The sequence below is a fragment of the Callithrix jacchus genome, chromosome 10, assembly GCF_049354715.1.
Source record: "Callithrix jacchus isolate 240 chromosome 10, calJac240_pri, whole genome shotgun sequence".
Lineage (NCBI taxonomy): Eukaryota > Metazoa > Chordata > Mammalia > Primates > Cebidae > Callithrix > Callithrix jacchus.
This window is the reverse complement of record NC_133511.1, coordinates 128,747,631-128,774,480: the sequence shown is the minus strand read 5'-3', so window position 1 is coordinate 128,774,480 and position 26,850 is coordinate 128,747,631. Positions and strand designations below refer to the sequence as shown.

The following is a 26,850-nucleotide window of genomic DNA, read 5'->3' as shown; positions in this document are numbered from 1 at the left end:
TGAACCCTGGACCCGGGCTGCCGTTGTAAAATGAGAAAGCGTGGCCACGTGGTCACAGGTCAAGCTGCTAAGGACATGAAAGACAAGAGGAAAACTTCATCCAGGTTTCTTCAGGGACCTGCAGCAAAGCTTGTAACTGACCAGTTTGCTGGGCCATGTTGAATCGCAGGCTTACAGGTGCCCCAGGCCCACATTCTACCCTGAAGTGCTCCTCTCCGCTGTAAACACAGAGAGGGACACAGAAAGCAAAGCACACCAAATTCACTACGGCTTAAGCTTAGCCTCAAATCCTTTTTTCCCATTAATCTGTTGTACCCGAGAGAGTCAAGGAATGCACCACACTCTGAGATTGAATTATGAGTCCTTTATTATGCCGGTGACTGAGAGGTGGCTGATGCCCCAAATCCTCTCGGCCCCTAAGAAAATGTTAGGGGGTCTTTTATACCCTAGTTTGAAAGGGGAGGGGGAACCTAGCTGAAGCAAATTTTTCACAAACGCAGAGTAAGCAAAACGTTAAAAGATAAACTAGAACATGAGAAATAAAACAGTGCCAGGTACGAGGGGTAGAGCTGTCATGAAAGACGTGCGACTTACAGATAACGGGGGCGCTGGGCACTGGGCGCTGGACGCTACACACTCAGTGGTGGGACAATGACTCAAATGCAGAAGCTAAGATGGAGTCTGTCCGGCTCAGGAAGCCGACATGCAGCCTGAGCAGGTTTCAGTCTGAGAGTTCGTTTTAGCTGGCAAAAAGCAGCTTATCACAAATTGAAACTTTACAGAGGGTTTACCATTTATTTAACCTGTTTGCACAGAGAGAGGAAAGCACTGACTGAGGCAGGGTGGAGAAGATAAGGCACTCGGGGAGGCCAGAGGAACACCCACCCGTTGCACCGAAAAGCTCAGGCGGCTGCTTGTTGGTAGCAAAGGGTCTTTCCCAGCAGTCCTGCGAGTTCTCAAGTTTCCCCTTTCAGGGAGGAAAAGCTCCTCATGTCCCACGACCCTGTAAATGCCTAATCCTGTCACCCATAGCCATCACCAAAGAGTGCAAGGCAGATTATTCCAAAGAGAAGAACAGTTACCATCCCATAGCACCAAACCCATTCTTAGCCAGAAGGGACTTAACCGAGAGGGGCCTCTGACTCCCTACATCTTAGAAGGGACTCTAAGTTGGGCCTCTGACCCACGGCCAGGCAAGCATCCTTACCTTTTATGAAGAGGGGCCTGTAACCCCCTCCGTCTTAGGAGAGACTCTCACTCCCCTAAGCTGAGCCTCTAACCCAATCCCATCCTCTACCCAACACGCCACCACTTACCCAGAGTCGCCCAATCAGGGCTGCAGTCTATTCCCTTTGGCTTGGGGGCTCTCCTTAGTTTCGTCCCTTTAGGATTTGCCAGAAAGATGTTACCGGACCCCACTACTTACCCAAAGTTAGCCTTTGGGTCAGGGGTTTCCTCACTACAGTCCCTTCACTGGGCACCAGAGAGATGTCACAAGAAAGGGGTCCCAATCCAGACCCCAGGAGAGGGTTCTTGGATCTCATGCAAGAAAGAATTCAGGGTGAGTCCGTAAAGTGAATTGAAAGCAAGTTGATCAGAAAGTAAAGGGATGAAAGAACGGCGATTCCACAGACAGAGCAGCCCCGAGGGCCGCTGGCTGCCCATGTCTATGGTTATTTCTTGGTTATGTGCTAAACAAGGGGTGGATGATTCATGCCTCCCCTTTTCAGACTATAGAGGGTAACTCTGATGTTGCCATGGTGTTTGTGTCATGGCACTGGTGAGAGTGTAGCAATGAGGATGACCAGAGGCCACTCTTCTGACCATCCTGGTTTTGGTGGGTTTGGGCTGGCTTTTCTCCTGCAACGTGTTTTATCAGCAAGGTCTTGTGACCTGTGTCTGGTGCTGACCGCCTAGCTCATCTTGTGACTTAGAATGCTTTAACCATCTGGGAATGCAGCCCAGTAGGTCTCAGCCTCGCTTTACCCAGCTCCTATTCAAGATGGAGTCATTCTGGTTCACACGCCTCTGACAAATTTGCATCCTTAGGGGAAAAGGCAGACTCAGAAAAGACCTGAGAAGGACTTAAGTTTACACCTCAGGCTGGTTCACAACACAGATACCCCCCGCCCCCGAAACAAAAACAAAAACAAAAACCTGGGAAGGGGATAATACAATTTTCAGTTATAAGATTCAGAGTGCTCCTAACTCTGGGCATCTGGCAAGGCACATATATCCTGGTTTCCCAGGACGTTCCCCAGGTCACCAGCCTTCTCTGCAGGTGCATCGGCAGGTCCGGCGGGCCAGTCTTTCCTCTGTAAGCTTTCCCCAGGACTTCCCAGGAATGGAGACGCAGCATCATCGTCACAGGTGGTGAGCCCCATGTCTTTGCCAGCAATTCCAGTGGAAACACTCTGTGTAGTGAAGTCCAGCCTTGCAGATATGTCTCTCTTAAGGCGTGCAGAAGACTTTATGCAGTTCACTCAAATCATACTCCATAAACTCACACACGAGTCTCTCCATGTAAGTGCAAGCTGATTGAGAATGGGCTTCAGCGGACCTAGCTCTGCAGTCAAAATCCCAGACAGACAGATTTGGAAAATATGGGGGCCCTGGCCAGGCGCGGTGGCTCATGCCTATAATCCCAGCACTTTGGGAGGCCGAGGCTGGCGGATCACTTGATCTCAGGAGTTAGAGACCATCCTGGCCAACATGGTGAAACCCCGTCTCTACTAAAAATACAAAAATTAGCTGGTGTGGTGGTGTGCATCTGTAATCCCAGCTACTGGGGAGGCTGAGGCAGGAGAATCATTTGAATTCAGGAGGTGGAGGTTGCAAAGAGCCGAGATTATGCCTCTACACTCCAACCTGGGCAACAGAGTGAAACTGTTTCAAAAAAAAAAAAAAAAAAAAGAAAAAAGAAAAAAGAAAAAAAAGAAACTATGGGCCTCCTTGTCATCACAAGCCGCAGTAAGCACATCTGGTCCCGGCCGGCCTGCTATGCCGGCTTCTGCTTTGCTTCCAATTAGAGGCGCAGCTCGGCACACAGGAAGAGTGCCAGACACAAAGCTGGCATCCAGCACTCCTGGTGCATAAAATCCATCACAGTCTGGCATCGGCAGGAAGCCTGGCAACCGAGATACCAACGCGCGTGGTCGGCAGCAGGGAGGGTTTTCTTAGATAAGCCGCAAGCTCTGACTACCCTCTCCTCAGCACGGGCAGTGCAGCCTGGCTCTGACTACCCTCTCCTCAGCACGGGCAGTGCAGCCTGGCTCTGACTACCCTCTCCTCAGCACGGGCAGTGCAGCCTGGCTCTCCATTTCAGAACACTTGGTTTCCTCTGAACCTTACAGCCTTGATGGCACATTGGTTTGATGAATTCTGCCCCAAGAGCTCCAAAGAGTGTCACTGGCTAGAATGAACCGCGTTAAACATCTGGAACGCTGGTCAGGTGCCCTCCCTTCCACCCCTGCAGAGCTGCACGCTGAGGCCAGGCGATGGCTGTTGGCAGGTGCCCCCTGCAGTCCCGCGTAGGCACCTCTTTGGCACCTGTTCAATTATCCCTTAGGATTATGCCCCACTCGGGACGCACTAGGGTCTGGAGTCTGTTTTTTCCTCCTGGGAAGGTTGCTTTCTCCTCCATGTTGATTTAACACAGTTCTTAGCAAGGGGCTGGGAGCCATAGCTCACACCTGAAATCCCAGCACTTTGGGAGGCCAAGGCAGGAGGACCGCTTGGGGTCAGGAGTTTGAGATGAGCCTGGGCAACACAGTGAGACCCCTGTCTCTAAAGAAAATGAGCTAGACGTGGTGGTGGGTGTCTGCAGTCCCAGCTACTCTGGAGGCTGAGGCAGGAGAATCATTGGGCTCAGGAGGCCAAGCCTGCAGAGCTGTAATCAGACCACTGCAGTCCAGCCTGGGTGGCAGAGTGAGACCCTTCTCAAAAACAAATTTAAAAATAAACAGTTCTGGTAACATAGAGGGAGAATTCTGGAGGGGATTCCAGTCTTGCCCCTGGGTGTGTGAAGGAGCTGGGATGTTAGGGGATGGCCTGCCCTTCGGTCAGCTGGAGCTGGTGGGAGGCGGACCCCTGGGTAGGTGGCCTCCGGGCAGGGCCATCTGGCTGAGCACCTTTGCTCTGCATGGGCCTGGGGTGCAGGAGACAAGATGAGTGTCCCTGGCAAGGTGTCTGGAGCAGCCTGCCCCAATGTCAAGATGCAGAAGGCTGTTGTGCCCAGGGCTCACTCTGAGCTCATGCTTGCCCCATGGAGTGTGGCCTCCACACAGGGGCTCTGGAGCCAGGCAGCCCTGCATCCTACAAGTGGCTTCGGCAGTTCTGTCTGAGGTGGACATGCAGCTTCTCAGATGAACTGAGTGTCAGGACCCCCCCCACCCCAGCCACAGCCCATCCTCTCCTGGGACCCTGGAGGTTGAGGTGGGGAGTTGCAGAGGGAGGTGGTGAGCCGAGGAGCCTTGTGTCCCCCATCTCCTGGGTGCTGCCTGGCCACCCTCCCTCTTGTCACCTGTGTCCTCTGGTTGCTGTGAGTGTTGGGCTGCAGTCTCCCTCTGCACCCCTCCTTCAGGGGCACCCTGGACAGGCCCACTCACTGGTCTTGGTGTCTGAGTACCAGGGGTGGTGGCCACAGTGGAACCAAAGCAAGGGGTAGGCAGGGGCAGCGGGTCAGGAGGTCCAGCCTGGGGTCCCCTTCAGTGATTGGCAGCATGGCCCCCAGCAGCCTCTGAGGTGCCTGGAGAGCCTGTGCACCTTGTCACTCCGTGTCCTCAGCTGGCTCATCAGGACCCTGGCCTCCCAGCATTGGCTCCACAGGGTGGGCTGGCCGCCCACGGCTCCCTGAGAACTCTGCGCCCTCCTCCCTCCGGGCCCCTCACCCAGCTCAACACAGCTCCACGCTGGCCTCGAGTCTTCCTGGGAAGCCCTCCTCTCGTTTCCAGAAGCGCCCCAAGAAGAGAACACACATATGTGTCTGTTTATTTCAAGGTGTGGAGCACACACACATCCGCAGATGGGGGAAGAGGGAAGACAAGGACATGAGTACAGAAACTGGAAAACAAACCACCCGCCCCAGCTCAGATGGCACCAAACCGCCCGCTCCAGCTCAGACAGCACCGAACCACCCGCCCCAGCTCAGATGGCACCGAACTGCCCACCCAAGCTCAGACAGCACCGAACCACCCGCCCCAGCTCGGACGGCACCACTGTGATGTAGTTTAAGGCTTTGTATGTTACATAGATGTGATATTCACACGCACACGCACACGCACACGCAGAGCTGCACAGACACGGGATGGAGGCCAGACGCAGAGGCTGACTGGCTCGCAGCCCGCCTCCAATATTGCAATTATGTTTATTAAAAAAGTGTAAAATGGGAAGACTGTGCATGGGTCTGAGTAAAGTGGCGAAGTTGAGCCTCCCTGACCCACCTGCGGGGCCAGCTAAGCCGCACCCCTGCACCCACCACCACCTCCACCTGCACGTTCCCCACTGGAGCCAGCGTCCAGGTGTGGGGGCGGGGTGGTTCCAGGACCTGCCTCTGTGGGGCTTCCATCTAAACAGCACATGGTGGAATAAAAAACCAAAATGCCCTCCCCAGAGCAGCCCTCACCTGTGCCCGCCACCCACCAGTGGCCCCACCAGGACGGCCCCGGCTTTGTAGGCAGGGTGTCAGGAAGGCAGGCCTGTGCATCTGTGTGTGTGTGTGGGGGGGGGGCTCCTGGGCCACTTGGGACTCTGTGGCTGCTCCTCCAAACCTGCCTACTCACTGCTGTTGGGCTGTGACTGTCCAGAGCCCCAACAGGCCCTCCCACCCTAAATCCATCCATCCTCTGGACTGGGGGTGGCGAGACAAGACGGCCAGGAGTGTATTACACAGCGGAAGCTGCATTTGGCTTTAGCATTAAGGCTGGTGCTGAGCAGAAGGCCCTGCAGACAGGCCAGCGCCCCCGCAAGAGGTACCCAGCACGCCTGGGCCACAGTGCCCTTGTGGCCCCAGGCGTCTCCTGTGCCCGGGCCTCCCGTCACAGTGGCTGTGCTTGCTGGACTCTCTGCGTCCACAGAGCCAGCTTAAAGTGCTGGGTGCCTGGGAAGGAGGGCTCAGGGCTGGTCAGGAGCTGCCCCCACGGCTCCTATTTGAGGATGTGGTTAATGAACAGCTGACACGCCAGGAACACGCAGAGCAGGAACCAGGATCGGGGGCTCTGCAGGAGGCCGGGGGCTGGTGCCTGTGCTGCCCATGCCGTGGAGCTCAGCATGAAAGAGAGGTGCCTGCAAGGACAGAGGAGAGGTCGTGGGGGCTGTGCCAACACCAGCAAGGCTTCCTCCCACAGGCCAGGATGGTGCCCTGGGTGCTTGACTAGGTGCTGGACACGGGGCCGTGTTGGAGACAGGATGGCACCTCTTGTCCTCCAGGGACATCGGAGCAGGTGTGAGTGGAGAGCTTGTTAGGGGGAGGGCCCCAGGGCACAGTGGCTCTATTGGGATTCCCTGGGCACATCCAGGGCAGAGGAGGGCCAGGGATGGGGGAGCTGGTCTTTCACCTCCTCCCGCCACCCCTGTGGTTACAACTGAATCGTGCCTCTGCCACAGTCACTGTTGGTGTCCGAACCCCTCCACCTCAGATGAGACAGTGTTTGGAGATCAGGTCCTTAATGAGGCATTGATTTAAATTGAGACCATTAGGGTGGGCCCTGATCCCATAGGAACTTATACGAAGGTCCCTATATGAAGAGGCGATTAGGACAGACATGGTGAGAAGGTGGCATCTGCAAGACAGGAGAGAGGTCCCCGGAGAAACCAGCTCTGTGACACCCAGAGCTCGGACCCCAGCCTCCAGGACTGTGAGGGAGCAGAAGCTACTGTTCCAGCCTTTGGCCAGCAGTGCTTTGCCATGGATGCCCTGGGTCCTCAGCTGGAGTGCTCTGCCATCCTGGCCCTGAGCTGGAGTTCTTTGCCCTGGAGAACCTGGCCTCCGACGTGGATCTGGTTTTTGCTGCAGAAGCTTCTGGCTGCGTCCTGCCAACTGCCTGTTAGCAGACCTGCTTCTGGGGAGCCAGAACTCCGTTTCTTTGCCCACACAGCCTCACCAGGGAGCACCCTTCTGGAAGGGCATGGGGGTTCTGCTGCTGAGTCACAGGGGAGGGAGCTGTCACCAAAGGCAGGTGCCACCCGCACCCGGCACACTCGCTGCCTGCATCCGTAACTGGTCATGGATACAAACCCCATAGCTGGCATGTGCCCCTCCCTGAGGGCTCTCCGGCCAGGACCCAGAGCAGAATCACAGGGATAATGGCAGCTCTCAGAGCCCAGGCCTGTGTCCTGGCTGCATTCCACCTTGGGGTACTGCTACCAACCGCACTTTACAAACAAGAGGCTGAGGTGTGACAGCCAAGGTCCCACAGCCAGTGAGTCCCTCAGCCTGGCTCAGAGCCAGGAGCTTTGGACCCGAGATGGACCCTGTGCTGTGCCCCCATAGGTGGTATCTGGTGACAGGAAGGGGCCATGTGTAGGCCTGTGCCCAGAACTCTTGGCCAATACCACTGGCTCCTTCCTCAGCCACTCCTGAGAAGCCGCTGTGCCTGGGTTTGGGCACTGCAGTGAGCCCAGGCTGCTTCCTTGTCCCTCGAACCTCAGGGTCTCTCCTGGGGTTTACCCCAGGCTATGCTGGGCTGGCACCTTCCTCTAGGCTCCAGGACATCTCTGGCTCAGTGTCTGCCAGGCATGGCGAACGTGGCCAGTTGAACACCCTGCACTGCCTGCCCCTCTCACAGCCTCTCTCCTGCCCTTGGCAGTTTTCTTCATCAGCCTGCAGGTCTGTGGGTTCCTGCTCCAGTGACACCCCAGGTCCCGGCCTCCCGGCCTCCCCGCTTCCCGCCGTAGCTCCTCCAGCTCCCCTGTCCTCTCCCACCTGGAGCCCGGATGGACACCCAGAGTCTGGCCCACCTGTGCAGCTCCTGCTGGGCATCTCGGATGGAGAGGATGGCCTCGTGCAGGGCCTGCAGCCGCCGTGCCTCCTTCCTGCACCGAGGGCAGGGGCTCTCGCTGCCTGGGACAGCCCCAAGGGAGATACAGGAGGGGAGGGGAGAAGCGAGGATGAGCTGGAGGTCTGGGGGGCTGGCACGTGGGTCACGGGGTCACATCCAGCCTGGGCTTCCACCCCCTCATGGGAAACGTGCAGGGCCAAGCTGGAGACCCAGAGATGAGGGAGGGTGCTGAGGATGTTTCTGGAGAGAACCCCCAGGCTGGACCAGCCTCTAACAGGAGGCTGACTGGCCAAGGCAAGGCTCATCTACTACAGAGGCAGGGACAAAGCTGGGGAGACACAGCTCCTGGTGGCAGGAGAGGAGCAGAGGGCTGGGGAGGATGCCACCAGACCTGCCCCTCATGCTGCCCCCGCCACTGGGGAGCCCCTGGCCTGGACCCACTCGCCTTTCTTCCCCATCCCCACCCTGTCCCTCGTTGGCCCTTGGGCTGCCCCCCAGACTCTGAGAGGCCAGAGCCTGCTGGGGGCCCCTCAGGGTGGCAGAGGAGCTTCTGCTGGGAGACTGCCCTACACCTGGGCAGGTGCTTCTCTGGACTCCCCTCCAGCCAGGTGGCATCTGAGGCGTCCACCAGAGAGGGGTGTCAGCTGGCCTGGACGGCATCAGCCAGGGAACACGCGCCATTCTGCCTGCTGTGGGCGAGCACCAGCTGCGCTCTGCACATAGACAGGGACCTTGGGGCTAGGCCAGGGTGCTCACCAGGGACAAAGTCGCCATCCTGCTCCTCGTCTGAGAGCTCTGGGCAGGACTCCGGCGTGGACCCGCTGCTCTCTGTGGCCTGGCTGTGGCCGGAAGGCTGGTCACTGGCCTTGCGAAGCCGCTGGTCTGGGTCAGACCTCTGCAGAGAAATGGAGCCGCTGCAGCTGAGAGCCACTCATGCCCCCTGCCCATACCCTGGGGACATGAGGCATGCTCATGCCAGGACAGTGCTAGAGGGCACAGCTGGCAGGGAAGACAGCTGCTGGTGTGGAGCTGGCTGGAGGGGTCGTCTCAGCCCTGGAATGGCCTGGAGTGGCCATGCCCCCTTTGGGCCTGTTTCCTCACTGGTGGCACAGGGCTGCTGACCCTCACAGTGAACAAGGGCCTATGAGGCGGTGCAGACAGGCCTGCCCTGTGCCACCATGGGGTTGCACCCAATAAATGGAGAGATGATGGCATGGGGGCCATGGGTGGTTCTGACCCCTGAGTCACAAAGACAGATAAAAGCTGAGGCCACTATGGGAGCTGGTGGGGTCCACAGGAACCCCAGATGTCTAGGGTTCCCCACGTCAAGGGACAGCTCCAGGGGGAACCCCCAGACTCAGCTGGCTGTGCACAGTCCCAGGAATGCCGGCAGGGCTTGTCCATTCAGCCTTTACTTGAGTTCACAAGGAACCCAGGACAGGAACCAATGCTTGGGGTGGGGAAAGAGCAGAGCCTGGCTGTGGGACCACCGTGTAACAACAGGCCTTCAGGCCAGAGAGATGCCAGGGTCACTCCACATTAGGTGTGGTCAGAGGTGGGGCAGGTGGGGCAGAGCCAGGACAGGTGTGGTCAGAGCCAGGACAGGTGTGGTCAGTGATGGGACAGGTGAGGTCAGAGCCAGAACAGGTGTGGTCAGTGATGGGACAGGTGAGGTCAGAGCCAGAACAGGTGTGGTCAGAGCCAGGACAGGTGAGGTCAGAGCCAGAACAGGTGTGGTCAGTGATGGGACAGGTGAGGTCAGAGCCAGAACAGGTGTGGTCAGTGATGGGACAGGTGAGGTCAGAGCCAGAACAGGTGTGGTCAGTGATGGGACAGGTGAGGTCAGAGCCAGAACAGGTGTGGTCAGAGCCAGGACAGGTGTGGTCAGAGGTGGGGCAGGTGGGTCAGGGCCAGGACAGGTGTGGTCAGAGGTGGGGCTGGTGGGTCAGGGCCAGGACAGGTGTGGTCAGAGGTGGGGCAGGTGGGTCAGGGCCAGGACAGGTGTGGTCAGAGGTGGGGCAGGTGGGTCAGGGCCAGGACAGGTGTGGTCAGAGGTGGGACAGGTGTGATCAGAGGTGGGGCAGGTGGGTCAGGGCCAGGACAGGTGTGGTCAGAGGTGGGGCAGGTGGGTCAGAGCCAGGACAGGTGTGGTCAGAGGTGGGGCTGGTGGGTCCAGGGCCAGGACAGGTGTGGTCAGAGGTGGGGCAGGTGGGTCAGGGCCAGGACAGGTGTGGTCAGAGGTGGGACAGGTGTGGTCAGAGGTGGGGCTGGTGGGTCAGGGCCAGGACAGGTGTGGTCAGAGGTGGGACAGGTGTGGTCAGAGGTGGGGCAGGTGGGTCAGAGCCAGGACAGGTGTGGTCAGAGGTGGGGCTGGTGGGTCAGGGCCAGGACAGGTGTGGTCAGAGGTGGGGCAGGTGGGTCAGGGCCAGGACAGGTGTGGTCAGAGGTGGGACAGGTGTGGTCAGAGGTGGGGCTGGTGGGTCAGGGCCAGGACAGGTGTGGTCAGAGGTGGGGCAGGTGGGTCAGGGCCAGGACAGGTGTGGTCAGAGGTGGGGCAGGTGGGTCAGGGCCAGGACAGGTGGGGTCAGAGGTCGGGCCGGTGGGTTTGGGCACAAGGTACTCCTTGGGATGGTGTTTGAGGCTTGGTGGGGTCCAGCCTGACTGCAGAGGCCGGGGAGTGGGAGGCTGCAGAGGGCACTTGGGGTAGACATCTGCTGGAGATGGGGAGGAGGAGTGGGACTGGGAGGGGCTGGGGCCAAGGGAAGGCAGGAGCGAGCAGTTTGGGCTGAGCCCAGGGACCTGGCAACTGTGCTGCAGACAGAGGGGGTGCAGGGGTGCATCTGCCTTCCTAAGGCTTCTTCCCTGGTCCCTCAGCACACAGCGCGGGACATGAGGCCAGGGAGATACGGCAACCCCCAGCTTTCTGGGGAAGTTAGGACCACCAGGCAAGCATGGCTTCTCATCTGAGTGTGTCCCAGACCTGACCACCTGGGGAATATGCCCCCATCCTGCCTGCTGCGGGTGAGCACTGGCCATGCTCTACACACAGTAGGTGTGCGGCTGGTGCCGCTCAGCACACCTGACATGGGGGCATGTGGGTTGGGCACCACCTGGTGGCCGCCCAGGGCAAGGCACAAAGACACACCCAAGGTGGCTTCCTCTGGTTCCTCCCCGGAGCCTCCCTGTGTCCTGCTTACCCCGCTTCCAGGCCCAAGATCTGTGCCAGTGCTGGCTCCTCCTCCTCCTACCTGGGCAGGGCCCTGGGCTGCCCTGGGCCTCCATCTCCTCATCAGTGGAATGGGATAATGTGGCTGCTAACTTGGCAGACAAAGGCTTTGGGGGCAGTGGGCTGACAGTAGACCCTGACACACACCGAGGTGGCCTGGAACTGAGCGTCCTGCACATTCTGGTTCCTGAGTCCCATGCAGGGCAGGGCAGGGAAGGGAAGGGGAGGGATGAGGGGGCTGGGGGATGAGGGCGTGAGGGCCTAAGCTGGTGCCCCAGCTAAAGCTTAACAGAGTGAGGGGAAGGAGAAGCCAGGTGAGGAGCAAGGCACCACCACTAGGACCACCCTGGGCGGGGCCTGCAGGGTGCTGACCTCGTGCCTGGGCCCCGGGCTGCCCAGGAAGGTGGTCTGGCGGGCCACAGCCTCCTGCCGCAGGGTTTGCAGGATCCCGTCTTGCTCAAACTGGGCGATGTCCTTCAGGGGGTCCCATGGGCTGCGGCTAGAGGGTCCACAGGGCGTCCATCAGCACAGGCAGTGGGCCTCAGGCGAGGGGGCTGTCCTGGCCCAGCCATCAGCTCCTCCAACAGTGGCCAAAGACCTTCAGGCAGGAGAGTGACCACTGCCCACACCCCACGGGCAGGGCCTGCAGTAAGGACTGGAGGGGCGGTGGTGGTGGGTGTCACTATCTGACCCTCCCCTACTGGCTCCTCCAGGGGATAGGATGAAGGTGAGAGGGAAGTGGGGACCGCTGGGCCCTTCTCTGACCAGCCCAACCCTGCGGCCCCAGGGCTGTGCCCAGCACGCACTCCTCATGGCGGTAGCGCCACTCCTGGGTGACGGGGTCCAGGTGGAACAGCTGCGGCTTCCAAGGTGTGAGGCTCTCCTGCCGCTCGCGGGCCCGCTGCCGCTGCGCCTCCTCCAGGGCAAACTTGTCCTGCGTGGCCCTGTGCTGGTCGCCATTGCGGATGGCCCTGGTGACGTGCTGCCAGAGCCTGTGGGCCAGCGACCTGCCCTGAGCCAGAGGCCCGGACAGCCCGACCACCCCTTAGGCAGCTGGGAATCAGGGCCCCTTGGCACCGGAAGGAAGGCACAGAGCAACCTCTGCCTGATTGCCTCCAGTAACAGGGAGCTCACTACCTTAAAGGGAGCTTTTCTTTTGTCCATGAGATAGGTTTTCCAGCACTGAGCTCCCACCTCCCGCCTGTAGGGACCTCCCTGGGCAGCTGTCGGTCACCCGCCACCAGTGAGGGGTCGGGGGAGCCTGCTCCTCTCCAGGCCACACCCCCTCCCTCCATCTGTCCTTTCTGGAACATGCAATCTGCTATGAGGGTTCCACCAGGCTGCCCTCCCAGCCAGGGACATCCTGGGACCTTGCTCACAGCACTGTAGCCTTGCTGGCCTTCCCGCCCGGCCCTGCCAGGCTGTGGCCAGCAGGGTCCCTGGGCACCGGCAGGCCTCACCTCTCGGACTCCAGCTCTGTCTGCTGCTCCAGCGGCACCGTGTGCTGCCTCAGCCTCTGCCCGCGAACCTCCCCGCTCGGGGTCCAGAAAAGCGTGGTGCTTCCACTCCCCTCCTCCTTGATAAACACGTCCCTATCCTGCCCCAGATGGCCAGTGGGGTCAGAGGCGGGCCTTGCCATGACTGCCCAGCCATGCCTGCCCTGAGGGTTGGCCCCTTACCCAGTGGCCACTGAGGCTCGCCAGGACTTCCTCTCCCGACGTGATCTTTCCCGAGATCTGGTTGATGTTGGTGCTGCCCCCGAAGAAGGGCTGCAGGGCCACACCCAGAACACAGCCCATGAGCAGGGGCCCGGGACCCTCCAGAGCCACAGCCTCATGGGGGCACGGAACAGTTATTCTCTTGGGATGCCTGGGAGCCCAGGAGGGACGGACCCAACCAACACTAGCCAGCAAGGTCTTTGTGACCCCCATGCCTCCGCTCAAGGATGCAGGGTCCCTGCCACAGAGACAGGGCCTGGGCTGGCTCCGCTGTGCGGCTGCAGGCAGCAGCCTCCCCTCTCTGGGCCCTGTCTGTGTTGTTGGATGTCAATAGCCGCTCTCCTCATGTGCACTGCCTTGGGGAACCTTCCTTGGGGGCTGGGGAGGGTCCAGGAGGATCCCCAAGGCCTCTTTCCTTCACTGGCCTCGCCTCCCCCAGGCTGCGGCTAGCTCTACCTTGAGTTTGAACTCCAGCTCGGCTTGGAAGTTGTTCTTGGCGCACTCGATGGTGACTTTCCCACCCAGCTCCAGGGTCATCGTGCCATACAGGAGTCCTGAAATGCAGCCAGTGTCAGGGCCTATGCTGCCCCAGCCCTGCTGAGTCCCGACCCAGCAGCACCGACCCCTGGGAGGCATGTGCCAGTCCCTGGGATGGCGAGGAGGACAAGAGGAGCTGGGAGCAGAGCCCCATGTGGAGGCACGCTTGGGCCCTCGGGGGCTGTCTCCCCACTAAGGGGGCTCTGTCCTCGCCAGGCCTTTTTGCATGTCTGGGTGTCACCTCCTGTTCCACGCGCTGGAGGCCACCAGCCCCGTGAGACACGAGTGTGCTTCACTTGACTCTGTGGTCCCTGCTGTGACGTCACACTCCTCAGGGCGGGCATCTTCCCGCTCACTGCTGCGCCCCAGGCTGGCACCCAGGACAGAGCAGGCACCAGCACCCAGGATAGCATCCCGTATAGTTAAAAAATTAATGCATCTTTTTTCAATTAACCCAAACATTTGCACTCTGAAAACCACTCAGAAATGTGTGGCGAAATATGTGTCTTAAAAATGAAGAAAACGGACGACAAGCTACTTGTCGAGACAAAAGCTTGAAGCACCCCCAAGGCCCTCCGGAGGGTGCTGTGCGAGCGCACCCTGGCCACGTGCCCGGTGGAAAGCTACGCGCCTGGAAAGACGAAGGAGCGGCTCTGCGCAGCCTTGAGGGCTCTGTGGGCTCCAGGGAGAGGAAGGCCCAGTGCCGAGGCTGCAGCGAGCCACGATCGCACCCCTGCACTCTAGCCTGGGCAACAGAGTGAGAGTCTTCTTAAAAAAGAAAGAAAGGAAGAAAAACAAAACAGACCTGCCCCCCAGATGGCGGTCACTACATGTTATTTCCTAGTGAGAGGAACTGGGGCTCTCTGGAGAAATGGCCGCCTTGAAGTCCAGCGTCGGCATGTGCAGGGGGCCCCGGAGCCAACGATGGCCCCCAAAGATGGGGCAATCTCAGTATCAATAAGGTGAACAATTAAAACATTCTAAAACATCAAATACGTTCCTATCAAAAGATACGTGGCAATAATCACCTTTGCCAGTCACCTTTGGAAGACAGCAGGGGAAAAACCTCATTATTTTGAAAAGATTAAAAAAAAACCTGGGATTTATCCTAAAACAAAGCAGTCCTGTTGGGTAACTGTGTAGTGGGCAAGGGGGAGTTTCTCTTTCGAGAAGCCTTTCGGTGACTAAGTGAAGGAGGATGGAACGTCACCATCTTGCAATGCCTGATACAGGAATGGAGGCGGGCATGAGAATCAAGGTCCACTAACGTCACAGAGAACAGCAGGCCCCGTGCGCCCTGCTGTGGAAAGACACGAAACCCTCGAGGAAGCATCATGTTGAAAAAAATTGTGGTGAACATGATCAGGCATCTAGGGATCAAATCAATTGATGGTTTATGGGCGATCCCCAGGGCACAGGAATGCAGCCAGGAAAATCCACGCTGGAGGGAAGCATTAATACACTGCAGGGAAAAACAGGAGGGATCAAGGAGATGTAAGAACGGGGCAGCCACCTGCAGAGCACGGCTGTACACAGAGACCCAGCCAGCCAGCCAGCTGTCCGAGTGCCAGGGAACAAGACACAGGCACACGGCAACTGGGGACCCGAACGTGGACTGCAGACTCGATGATAAGGAAGAGTGGGTGTTTTTTGGTCTGGTGATAGTATTTTAGTTATGGTCAAGAAGGGAAATCCTGGGTGGGTGCAGTGCTCATGCCTGTAACGCCGGCACTTCGGGAGGCCAAGGCGGGCAGATCACTTGAGGTCAGGAATCTATGACCAGCCTGGCCAACATGGTGAAACCCCATGTCTACTAAAATACAAAAATTAACCAGGCATGGTGGCAGATGCCTGTAATCTCAGCCACTCCGGAGGTGGAGGCAGGAGAATCGCTTGAACCTGGGAGGGGGAGGTAGCAGTGAGCCGAGATCACACCACTGTACTCCAGCCTGGGCGATACAGTGAGACTCTGTCTCAAAAAAAAAAAAAGGGAAATCCTTGTCTTTAAGTGATATAAAATAAAATACTCAGATGATGTGATGTCTGGGATTTACCTCCAATCAACTGGGGGAGAGCATGAAGGTGAGTGGCTTGCTGTGCTGCGGGTTCGTGGGTGTGCCATACATATATGTTTGAACTTCGCCAATAACAAAAAGTTGAAAAAAAAATATGAAACATGGGTGAGTCAATGAGCATGCAAGGAAATATGGGAACTCCCCCAGAAGAAAAATAAAGAGGGAGGGGAGGAGGAGGAGGAGGAGGAGGAAGAGGAGGAGAGGGAAGGGGAGGAGGAGAAGGAGGAGGAGGGGGAGGAGGAGGGAGAAGGGGGAAGGGGAGGGGGAGGAGGAGGAGAAGGGGGAAGGGGAGGGGGAGTGGGAGGAGGGGAAAGAGGAGGGGAGGAGAAGGGGGAGGAGGAGGGAGAGGAGGAGAGGGAAGGGGAGGAGAAGGAGGAGGAGGAGGGGGAGGAGGAGGAGGGGGAAGGGGAGGAGGAGGGGGAAGGGGAGGGGGAGTGGAGGAGGGGGGAGGAGAGGGAGGAGGAGGAGAAGGGGGAAGGGAAGGGGGGAGTGGGAGGAGGAGGGGGAGGGGAGGGGGAGGGGGAGTGGGAGGAGGAGGGGGAAGGGGAAGGGGAAGGGGAGGGGGAGTGGGAGGAGGAGGGGGAAGGGGAGGGGGGAGTGGGAGGAGTGGGAGGAGGAGGGGGAAGGGGAGGGGGGAGTGGGAGGAGGGGGAAGGGAAGGGGAGAGTGGGAGGAGGAGGGGGAAGGGGAGGGGGGAGTGGGAGGAGGGGGAGGAGGAGGGGGGAAGGGGAAGGGGCAGTGGGAGGAGGGGGAAAGGAAGGAGGGGCATTTGTTGATCTGAGATCTTGGTTTCTGAGGTTCCCATGGGAAGTGGCAGACAGGTCCTTGGGTCAGAGAAACCAGGAGAGTTTTTTCTGAGACATTTCCACAAAGCAGGCACTCTCACATGGCTATACCATCAGCAAAAGGAACAGCTGCAGAAAGCCCATTCGTCCCAGAGGGTGACTCAAGGGGACCCCTCTGTTGGCCTCTGCTCTAGGGGTTAAAAAGAAACCTGGAACTCTCCATGAATGCGTAAGGTGAGTTTGGGATTCAAACCTATACTTCTGTGTCCCAGAAACAACCTACTAAGAAAATGTGAGAGGCAGTCAAACAATTTCAGGTAGCAAAACAGCAACAAATGAAGCACTAGCAAAATGAGAATCCCAGGGTAATTCAGCCATTCTCTGAGTAACTACTGAGCATCTCTGAGGGCATCACTGCGGGCAGAGGGGACCCAGCCGCAAACAAATTACACTATGAGAATGGCCAGATAGAAATGATGAAAAAACTGTTTATTGCAGTGCTCTAAGATTTGCAGGAAAGGATTGCAAGCATGACCAAGGAACAGGTACCAGTATAAAAGAACAGGAAAGGCCGGTGCCGTGGCTCACTCCTGTGATCCCAGCACTTTGGGACGCTGATGCGGGTGGATCACCTGAGGTCAGGAGTTCAAGACCAACCTGATCAACATGGAGAAACCCAGTCTCTCCTAAAAATACAAAATTAGCCAGGTGTGGTGGCACACACCTGTAGTCCCAGGTACTTGGGAGGCTAAGGCAGGAGAATTGCTTGAACCCAGGAGGCGGAGGTTGCAGTGAACCGAGATGGTGCCACTGCACTCAGCCTGGGCAGTAAGAGCAAAATTCCATCTAAAACAAAAGAGAGAAAGAAGAAAAAGAACAGGCAGCTTTGAAAAGGAGAAGAACTTCTTGGGAAACAAAACATCAAAAAGGAAACTCGGTGAATAAGTCACATGTCAAGTTAATTAGAGTTAAAGATGCACCTGAATAAATTCTCTAGAATGCAAACAAATAAAAGAATGATGGAAACAGTAAGAGAGACAAGCAAAGAAGGTGGTTTAAATTCGGTCTCACTGGAGTTCTAGGAGAAACGGAGAAATCGGGAGTGAGGCACTTAAAAAATAATAATGGGCTAAAAGTTTCCAGACATGATCAACGGCACAAAACCTCAGGTTCAAAGAGTTCGAACAAACAAAAATCCTCAGTCAGTAAAAATTCAAGAGCAATCCAGAGCTAGCAAGTGATAAAAGGACATGGAGGATTTTTTTTTTGAGACAGGGTCTCACTCTGCTGCCCAGGCTGGAGTGCACCTGGTGTCATGAGGGTCCCCACAGCCTCTACCTCCTGGACTCAGGTAATCCTCCCACTTCAACCTCCCAAGGCTGGGACCACCAGTGCAGTGCATCACCATGCCTGGCTCATTTTTTGGTATTTTTGGTACAGAAAGGGTTTCACCATGTTGCCCAGGCTGGTCTTGAACTCCCCCATCAAGCAAATCCCCCACCTCGGCCTCCCAAAGTGCGGGGATGCCCAGTGGAAGAATCTTTATGTGCATATTTCTAAGTGAAAGAAGCCAATCTGAAAAGGCTCCATGCCATATGATTCCAACTACATCACATTCTGGAAAAGGCAAAACTATGGAGGCAGTAAAGGATCAGTTGTGGCCAGAGCCTGGGGGGACGGAGGAGTATGTGGATTCATCTGTTCATGTCTCATCATAAGAGACTTTTAGAGTGGTGCAACTATTCTGTGAAATACGGTAATGGCAGACACAGGTCCTTCTGTCTTTATCAAAACCCACATAATGAGCAACACAAGAAGCGACCTGTACACTCAGCTCATAACAGTGTATCAGTACTGGCTCATCATTGGCACCAAATGCAGCACCTCAATGTGAGGTGTTAATGACAGGGGACACTGTGTAAGGGACACACAGGAACTCTGTATTCCTGCTCAATTCTTCTGTAAACACAACACTATTATAAAAAATAAAGTCCATTAATGAAAAAATCAAAAGAAATCCTAACTTGGACACACTATAGCGAGACTACAGAGCACCAAGGCAACAAGAGTGCCTTCAAAGCCTTGCTGGGAAGAGCAGATGATGTAACAAACGCGCTGACAGCTGATCATCCCGACAGCAGTGCCAGCCGGAAGGCAAACGAAATGCGTATGTCAAAAGGGCTGAAAACAGCAATCCACCTGGAATCACGCACCTTCGAAAGTCACGGGCCAGGCTGGGCGTGGTGGCTGTCACGCCTGTAATTTGGGAGGCTGAGGTGAACGGAGCACCTGAGGCCGGGAGTTCAAGACCAGCCTGACCAACATGGAGAAACCCCATCACTACTAAAAATACAAAATTAGCTGAGCGTGGTGGTGCATGCCTGTAATCCCAGCTACTCAGGAGGTGGAGACAAGAGAATCACTTGAACCTGGGAGGCGGAGGTTGCGGTGAGCCAGATCGCACCATTGCAGTCCAGCCTGGGCAACAAGAGCGAAACTCCGTCTCAAAAAAAAAAAAAAAAAAAGTAATGGGGGAGTGAAGGTGAAGTAGATATCCTCCAGCAAATAACTAAAGGGGTTTATCACCCAGCCGATGTCACTGAGGGAGGAGCCTGGCTCTGCCCTTGGGGTGGGTAGCTGAGCCCCTCACCTTTGCAGTGGGCGTAGGGCATGGTGAGGGTGTAATCCTCCGCTTGGTTCAGGAAGGTGAGCGTGGCTTTACCATCCAGCAGAGCTGACAGCGAGTTCCCTGCAGAGACAAGAGGCAGAAGGACCAGTGAGTGCAGACAGCCCCTTCACACCTGCGGCCGCCCCCGTGTCACAGGGTCAGAGCTCCTTCCGACAGCCGAACGCGAACATGCGGTGTGACTTCGGGTGCGTCACGTAACCTCTCGGGGCCTGAGACTCTGTCAAATCCCCGTCCAGTGTGTGCATGACATCTGCGCTGAGAAGTCTTTTCACCTTTGACTTGTTAGTGTTTTATTCCAGTCACAAAACTGACGATTCTCAGGGTGGAGGCTGCAAACCTTTTCAAAGTAGCCTGAGTCCCCCTTAGACTTTAAACATCCCTGTGGAAGGGCCGAGTCACGGACATGGCCAGTGAGGAGAGGACAGAGGTGGACGAGGTGGGCTGAACCGGAGGGCAGTGGCACATGGGCCCCTCCCAGACTTCCACACACCCAGGAGAGCCAGGCGCACAGAGGCAACCGGCACACACCCGCCCATGACGGAACTGATGGGAAACGTACGACTGATGGGAAGACATGGAAACGGCCACCTTCTGCACACCCGCGGCTGTCAGGCCCCAAAGCAGTGCAGTCCAGTGGGGCTGCTGCAAAGACCAGAGATTCCCTCCCTGTCCCACTCTGGGGCCAACACTGAGCACTGAGATGTGGCCACAGAAAGTCCTTGGTTTCAGTTTCATTTTTTTCTCTCTTTGGAGGCAGAGTCTAACCCTGTCATTCAGGCTGGAGGGCAGTGGCACCTCAGCTCATGGTAAGTTCCACCTCCTGGGTTCAAGCGATTCTCCTGCCTCAGCCTCCCAAGTAGCTAGGATTACAGGCACCCATCACGGCCAGCTAATTTTTATATTTTGAGACAAGGTTTTGCCATGTTGGCCAGGCTGGTCTTGAACTCGTGACCTCAGGTGATCCGCCCACCTCAGCCTCCCAAAGTGCTGGGATGATAGGCGTGAGCCACTGTGCTAAAAAGTTTCATTTTAGCGGATTCACACAGCCACACAGCGCTCTGGGGCTGCTCAGCCCTGGTCCACACCTTTCCACGCAGACGCTTCCCTCAGTTCTCAAGGCATCCCTACAAAAGGTGCCCCCTCTCAGCTCAGGGGAGCTGCGGGCAAGCTCTGCCTGATGCCCGGGTGTGAGCACTTGACCATGGCGGTCTCTGACTACAAGGGTTGGGAGGGACAGGCACACGGCCCCCAGCTGAGATGTTGGCCCACTTGCTCCTGCAGCCCCCCACTGCATTTCCCTGAGGCCCCAGGGGGCGCCTGGGGTGACCTCCTCACCATAGAACCTGGACCTGGCTGTGACGCTCCCACTGATGCAGAAGCCGTCCTTCCGGTTGCTGACGTGGAAGGCAGACACGGGCGGGTGGTGGGACACCTGTGTGCAGAGGCGGCTCTGTCAACAGCTCAGAAGCAGGTAATCCCAGGAAGCAGGAGCCCAGCTTCAAAGAAAACCCCTCCCTGTCCCGGATACACCCCCATCCCCGTCCCAGGATTCGGGTAGGGGCCTTCCTGGCTCTCGCTCATGACGCCCAGGGCAGGCAGGCTTCAATGTGGGGCTCAGGAGCCCTGACTGCCCCAGAAGGCCCCCCCTTGAGAGATGGGATGCTCTGTCCCCTCCGTAGGGAGATGCTGTCTGCTGCCACAGCCATGGAGGTGTCTGCACCTTCTGTGAGAATCCCTGTTGGCAGTGCTGGGCAGGATGTGGGGCGCCTAGGAAGCGGGCTCTCGGGGTCATGCTTGCCCGCTGCCAGGGCCCCGCCCCCACGAGCCCAGCCCCCAGGCCCGGGTGCAGTGGAGGGGCTCTTGCCTGCTCTGCTATGTAGAACGTGCGGCTGTCAGTCTGGGGGTGGAGCCAGCAGCAGCGGAAGGTCTCCCCCAGGATGGGGTTGTAGGGCTTCTTGATTCCCTGCACGCAACAGACTCGTGTGAGGAACTGGGCAGGTGAGGGGTCGCTGTGCAGAGCAGGTGAGGGAGGTGGCCTGGGGGGCAGTGTGGGTGGGCTGCCCGCTGCCTGCTCGTCTGCTTTGCTGCCAGCATCTGGGAACAGCACCTCACTTCTGATTTGGGGGGATTGTTTTGCCTGTGGTTTACATTCCTGGGGGACAGCCTCAGGGGAATCCTGTCCACTTCTTAGCTTAGAGGAGGGATGTAAGACCCCAACCTTGTCACACTCTCCTTGGACCTTGGGTGCAGCTGAAGACCACAGAGGGCACCAGGCAGTCAGGAGTCCCGCCACCACCCCACACCTGCTGTGTGACTTGGGCCATCCTTTCCCCTCACCGAGCCTCAGTTTCCCCATCTGCACAATGAAGAAGTGGAACCAAGATCCTGGTTTTCAAACTTGCTTCCCATGGAGCCCCAGGGCTTGGTGGTGAGGTCAGGGGGGCTTCGGGCCCCTGTCCCTCACTATAACCAGAGCAGCCTGCTGTCACTGGAGTCTTGGGTTTGTGGTTCTAAAAAGGGGCTCCATGGCTAAAAATTTATGAAAACCACAGATCCCAAAGGTTCCTCGAGGTTCGGGGTTGAAAGCCTCTGTCTTTTGGCACCATCTCTCACACGGCCTGAGGCTGTTCTCTTGGGGGATAAGGAAGGGGTCCAGCTTGGGCCCTTCAGGGAACTGAGACCACCCTTGGGGGCCTGGCCTGAGCCACCCAGAACACCCCTGTGGGAAGTGGGGCCCTGTCCCCCATCACCAAGGACCTGGGACCTCTGTGGGGTAACCAGGGTCCTTCAAGGCCATGTGGAGTAGGGGGTAGCCCGGGGACAAGGAACGAGGGCTGAGCAAACGGACCCGTGGGCCGCAGCCCCACCCTCCCCGGCTGGCAGGGTCTCACCTTGGGCTTCTTGTAGAAGCCAGACAGGTACCACTGCAGCACCAGCTTCATGCGACTGTAGGCGTCCTCCTCCACTGCGGCCCTGCCATGGGGCGGGAGAACGCTGACCTCTGCTCTGGGGGCCATGGGCCACCCTCCCTTTCCCTGACCCCTCCCTCCTACCATGCCAACCTCCATCCACTCAGCTGGAAACAGGCTGCCTGGCCCAGGTACTCTGGCCACCCCAAGCAGGAGAATTTTCTACAGAGAAGTGGGTTCTTCATTGGAGCCAGGGCTGCTCCAATGTTGGGGCAGAGGGCACTGCTCACATAGGGTGCCAGGGTGCCCCCACCTCCAGGAAGCCCACACTCTTGTCCCCACGATGCTCCCTCTGCCTGACTCCCAAGCCTGCAGCCCCCTTCCAGCCTCTACAGCCCCTTCCAGCCTCTACAGCCCCTTCCTGCCTCTGCAGCCCCTTCCGGCCTCTGTAGCCCCTTCCTGCCTCTGCAGCCCCCTTCCTGCCTCTGCAGCCCCTTCCGGCCTCTGTAGCCCCTTCCTGCCTCTGCAGCCCCTTCCTGCCTCTGCAGCCCCTTCCGGCCTCTGTAGCCCCTTCTGGCCTCTGTAGCCCCTTCCTGCCTCTGCAGCCCTTTCCTGCCTCTGCAACCTGCTTCTAGTCTCTGCAACTCCCTTCCTTCCTCTGTATCCCATCCCTTCCAGCTTGAGGGTACAGGGCTCAGGGTGCATGGCAGGTGCTTGGGACTGAGCCCCCTCTCACCACAGATGGCCCTGGCCCTGAGGGAACGACTCTCCCTCTCTGCCAGCTCCGCCCAGGCCCGCCTTGGAGACAGGGCCCCCTGGGAGGGGGGAGCTGCAGGAACAGTGGGCTGAGATCAGCCAGGGGACTCTGGAAGCCCCCACAGGGGAGGCAGGGGCTGAGGGGCTGCAGGTCTCCTGCAGATGCAGGGCACGGTGTGGGGCGCCCTCCCGGCGTGGCGCTCACCTGGAGAGCAGGTCTGCGTGGTAGTAGTGGTCAGAGAGCTTGTTCAGGAAGGAGCGTGGCTCCAGCACAAAGGTGGGCAGCACCACGCGGGACAGGTCCATGCCCGGCCGCAGCTGCTTCAGCAGGGTCCACATCAGACTCTTGTTTTCCTCCGACACTGTCTCCACCTGGGACGCCTCGCCCAGCTGCGGCAGACAGGCTGCAGTCAGCGCCTGCGTGGAGGAGCCTCGAGGAAGGGTGGCGGGGCAGTGGCAGCTCTGGCTGGAGGAGGCCACACCTGCCACCCCTTTGGGTGTAAACCCCTGGCCTGGTCCCTGTGGCCTCATGAGGCCAACTCAGCCCCGTCAGATGTGAACTCTTCCCAATGTGTCTCCACCCTGCCCCTGGGGCACCCCCAGCCCTGATCCAGGCCTGCTTCTGTCTCTGCTCCTGGCCCAGGGACCCCATGTCCTGCCCCCCTCAAAGGGCAGGGTACAGCCTTTCAGCACCTGCTGTTGAAATGCATCTGTGCTTCGTGGGACCCGGGGCCCAGGAACAGAGAGGCTGCCGCCCGCCCTGTCTTCACAGCTGCCTGGGGAGCAGCGCTTTGACCTGCTCTTCCTTTTTTCCGAGACAGAAGCTCACTTTGTCACCCAGGCTGGAGTGCAATGGCACGATCTCGGCTCACCACAATCAACCTCCCGGGTTCAAGCGATTCTCCTGCCTCAGCCTCCTGAATAGCTGGACTACAGACATGCACCACCACACCTCAGCTAATTTTTGTTATTTTTTAGTAGAAATGGGGCTTCACCATATTGGACAGGCTGGTCTCAAACTCCTGACCTTAAGATCCACCTGCCTCAGCCTCCCAAAGTGCTGGGATTATAAGCATAAGCCACCGTGCCCAGCCTGCTCTTCCATTTTTTTAAAAGATTATATTTCTGGCCGGGCGCGGTGGCTCAAGCCTGTAACCCCAGCTAGCCTGAAGACAGCTGCCCAGGGGAGGGGGCCAGATGGGGTGCGGTCTGTGAGTCGGGATCTCGCCCCTGCTGCAGGGATGCCTTAGGCAAGTGGCTTCGCCTCTCTGTGCTTGTGGCACCAAGGAGCCATGTCTGACCCTGTGAGGGGCTGGCCCATGAGGGGTCGAGGGTCCAGTGCTGTAGCCTTGATTTCCAAGAAAGCTTTGGGACTTAGAAATGGCGGGCAGCTTCGGCTGTCAGGGACCCTCCAGCTCTGTCTGTGCCCTTCCATCTTCCTGAACCCTCTCCCCCAGGCTTCTGCTCTCTTCTCTACTAAGGCTGTCTTGGTGCAGGTCCCCACTGCCCCTCACTGATCCAGCCGTCACCCCCTCTTCTCATCCTGCCCTGGTTCTCAGCACTGCTGGCCCTGCAACCCCTCCTCCTACCTCCCTGCCCACCTCTGTGAAGCCTTATCTGTGCTTGGCCTCTGAAGGTTGGGCGCCCCTTGGCTGTCCGCCCATGCCCTCATGCCCAGGTCTCTGCCTGGAGCCTTGGGCTCACACCTGCAGCAGCCCACCCTGCCTGGCTCACAGCAGCGTCACGCGTTGCCATCTGGCTGGGATCTGCCCAATCCACCTTCCAAACACCCTGAGTCTGCCCCTCTCCCTTCTCCATCACAGCCAGGTCCAGGGCACCCCCAGCTTTCTTCCCACAATGGCTCTTTCCTACAGGTGGCCCGGTGTCCACCTCTGCCCCTCAGCTGTCCTGAGGGCCCTGCCTAACCTGCTGGTGGTTTCCCCAACACTCTCAGCCCAAGGCTCCCGGGGCCCTCGGTCCACTCCCTCTAGGCGCATCCTAACCCTCCCATCCCTGCACGGGAGCCTGAGCTCTGTGGAAACAGCAGCCACAGGGAGGCCACGGTGTTCTACTGAACACAAGGAATTCCACAGACCACAGATGTCCCTGCAGAGCAAGATGTGAACATGATGCTCATCCAAACAGCAGCAGGGACCGCAATCCCCTTTCCCGCGGAAACCAGGACTGCCCGTTGCCCTGTGACAGCCACAGCCTTGCTCCTCCTGTCCCACTTCCCGCATGAGAATGACAAGATCCCAGATCTCAGAGCTTCCTGTTCCTGACACATCCACGCCGGAGCACAGCCTGGCTTCCTCAGCCTGTGCCCAAGTCACCCAGTGTAAGCTCAGAGCCTGTGATTCCTCTGGACTCCCCTTCCTGAGATGCCCCACAGTGCCCAGGGCCACGTGCATTCTCTCTGGCAGCAGGGAGGCAGTGCCCTGGCTGTTCATCTGAGGGTGTGCACTGGGGACACTGGCACCACTACCCGCCGCCTGCACCTGCTTCAGCCTCACGCACTGGTGGAGGTCCCCGTCCCTGCTTTGGCCTCGCGCACTGGCCACGGTCCCCGTCCCTGCTTCGGCCTCGTGCACTGGTGACAGTCCCTGTCTTTGCTTCGGCCTCGTGCACTGGTGATGGTCCCCGTCTTTGCTTCGGCCTCCTGCACCGGTGACGGTACCCGTCTTTGCTTAGGCCTTGTGCACTGGTGGAGGTCCCCGTCCCTGTTTCGGCCTCACGCACTGGCCACGGTCCCCGCCCCTGCTCCGGCCTCGTGCACTGGTGACGGTCCCCGTCTTTGCTTCGGCCTTGTGCACTGGTGGAGGTCCCCGTCCCTGCTTCGGCCTTGTGCACTGGTGACAGTCCCCGCCCCTGCTCCGGCCTTGTGCACTGGTGACGGTCCCTGTTTTTGCTTCAGCCTCGTGCACTGGTGGAGGTCCCCATCCCTGCTTTGGCCTCGTGCACTGGTGACGGTCCCCGTCCCTGCTCCGGCCTCGTGCACTGGCCACGGTCCCTGTCCCTGCTCCGGCCTCGTGCACTGGTGACGGTCCCTGTCTTTGCTTCGGCCTCATGCACTGGTGACGGTCCTTGTCTTTGCTTCCGCCTCATGCACTGGTGACGGTCCCTGTCCCTGCTCCGGCCGGCCTCGTGCACTGGCCACGGTCCCCGTCCCTGCTTCGGCCTCGTGCACTGGTGACGGTCCCTCTTCTTAGAACACCATCCTCCCTCTCCTCACTCATGTCTTAGGATCGTCCCCTCAGCTGCTCCCCAGCCTCCTCCCGTGTTTGTGGGTTTTTCGTGTTTCCTGCTGCCCGTGCACCGGGGGCCCAGGGCCCAGCTCTGTCTCGTTCACGGCTCTCCCAGGACCCGAGGAGCAGCAGGTATGCAGGTGCCTGTAAGCCTGGGACTCACGCCCAGCACACCCTCCTCTGTGCTCCTCCAGGAAGTGGGGCCGCCCCCCCCAGAAAGGGTCAAGGGCCCCTCCAGAGCCTCTGTTTCTCCCGCCAATGAATTCCAGCCCGAGAAGGGAGCTGCCCTGCCCATCCCACGTCTGCATCCCAGCCAGCCAGAGGCCGCCTCTTCAGAAGAGGAGAGGAGCCTGCTTACCTAACAGACAGCTCCCAGACTCACTGCCAAGCGATGGGGACAAAAGCCACCCCCGGGGCCCCAGGTGCTCCCCCCAGGATGAGGCATGGCTACCTCTGCTTCCAGATCGAGGGGCCGAGGCGGAGGAGACGCCTGGGGCTCCTGGCTGGGGCTCTCACCTCCCCCAGCTCCTCCTGGGCCTGCTGCACATAGGTGGTCCCTCTCTGTGCCGGGGCCCCAGGGGTCTCCGACTGGTCGCTGCCACTCTCGTTCTTCCGGCTGTGGTCCTGGGTCTCGGCATCTGAGTCCTCAGGGTTCTCTCTCTCCGACTTATCTGAGAAGGCGTCGTTCTCCAGGGAAGACCCATTCAGTCTGGAAGGTGGATGGTGTCAGTGGGTCCCTGTCAAAGGTGAGACCCTGGCACACCCCTCTGGGCCTCCCAGCCCTTGCTGCTCAGCGCTACCCTATGTTCCGGCCTGCCATCGCCTCCACAACTCACGTTGGACACGATTAGCCCGTTTTATAGAGGAAGAAGCCGAGGCTCCTGGGTACACTGCAATGAACAGGTCCCTGCCTG

At 58.5% G+C, this 26,850-nt stretch overlaps 1 protein-coding gene across 7 annotated transcripts in view; it reads right to left on the bottom strand.

Moving 5' to 3' along the window:
- Positions 1-5,306: 5,306 nt before the first annotated feature.
- OSBPL5 (oxysterol binding protein like 5) overlaps positions 5,307-26,850 on the bottom strand; it is a 78,912-nt gene continuing 57,368 nt past the window's right edge. For all 7 annotated transcript variants that reach the window (XM_078341753.1, XM_078341751.1, XM_054241213.2 and 4 more), the window contains exons 9-22: positions 26,453-26,645; positions 22,897-23,081; positions 21,918-21,999; positions 20,891-20,989; positions 20,362-20,458; positions 18,988-19,086; positions 13,398-13,495; positions 12,903-12,992; positions 12,684-12,820; positions 12,030-12,215; positions 11,596-11,722; positions 8,754-8,892; positions 7,957-8,059; positions 5,307-6,282 (exon numbers count right to left, since the gene is read on the bottom strand). In XM_078341753.1, coding sequence (XP_078197879.1) covers positions 6,144-6,282; positions 7,957-8,059; positions 8,754-8,892; positions 11,596-11,722; positions 12,030-12,215; positions 12,684-12,820; positions 12,903-12,992; positions 13,398-13,495; positions 18,988-19,086; positions 20,362-20,458; positions 20,891-20,989; positions 21,918-21,999; positions 22,897-23,081; positions 26,453-26,645 — 1,774 coding nt within the window. In that variant the 3' untranslated portion in view covers positions 5,307-6,143. The remainder of the gene's footprint in view (positions 6,283-7,956; positions 8,060-8,753; positions 8,893-11,595; positions 11,723-12,029; positions 12,216-12,683; positions 12,821-12,902; positions 12,993-13,397; positions 13,496-18,987; positions 19,087-20,361; positions 20,459-20,890; positions 20,990-21,917; positions 22,000-22,896; positions 23,082-26,452; positions 26,646-26,850) is intronic.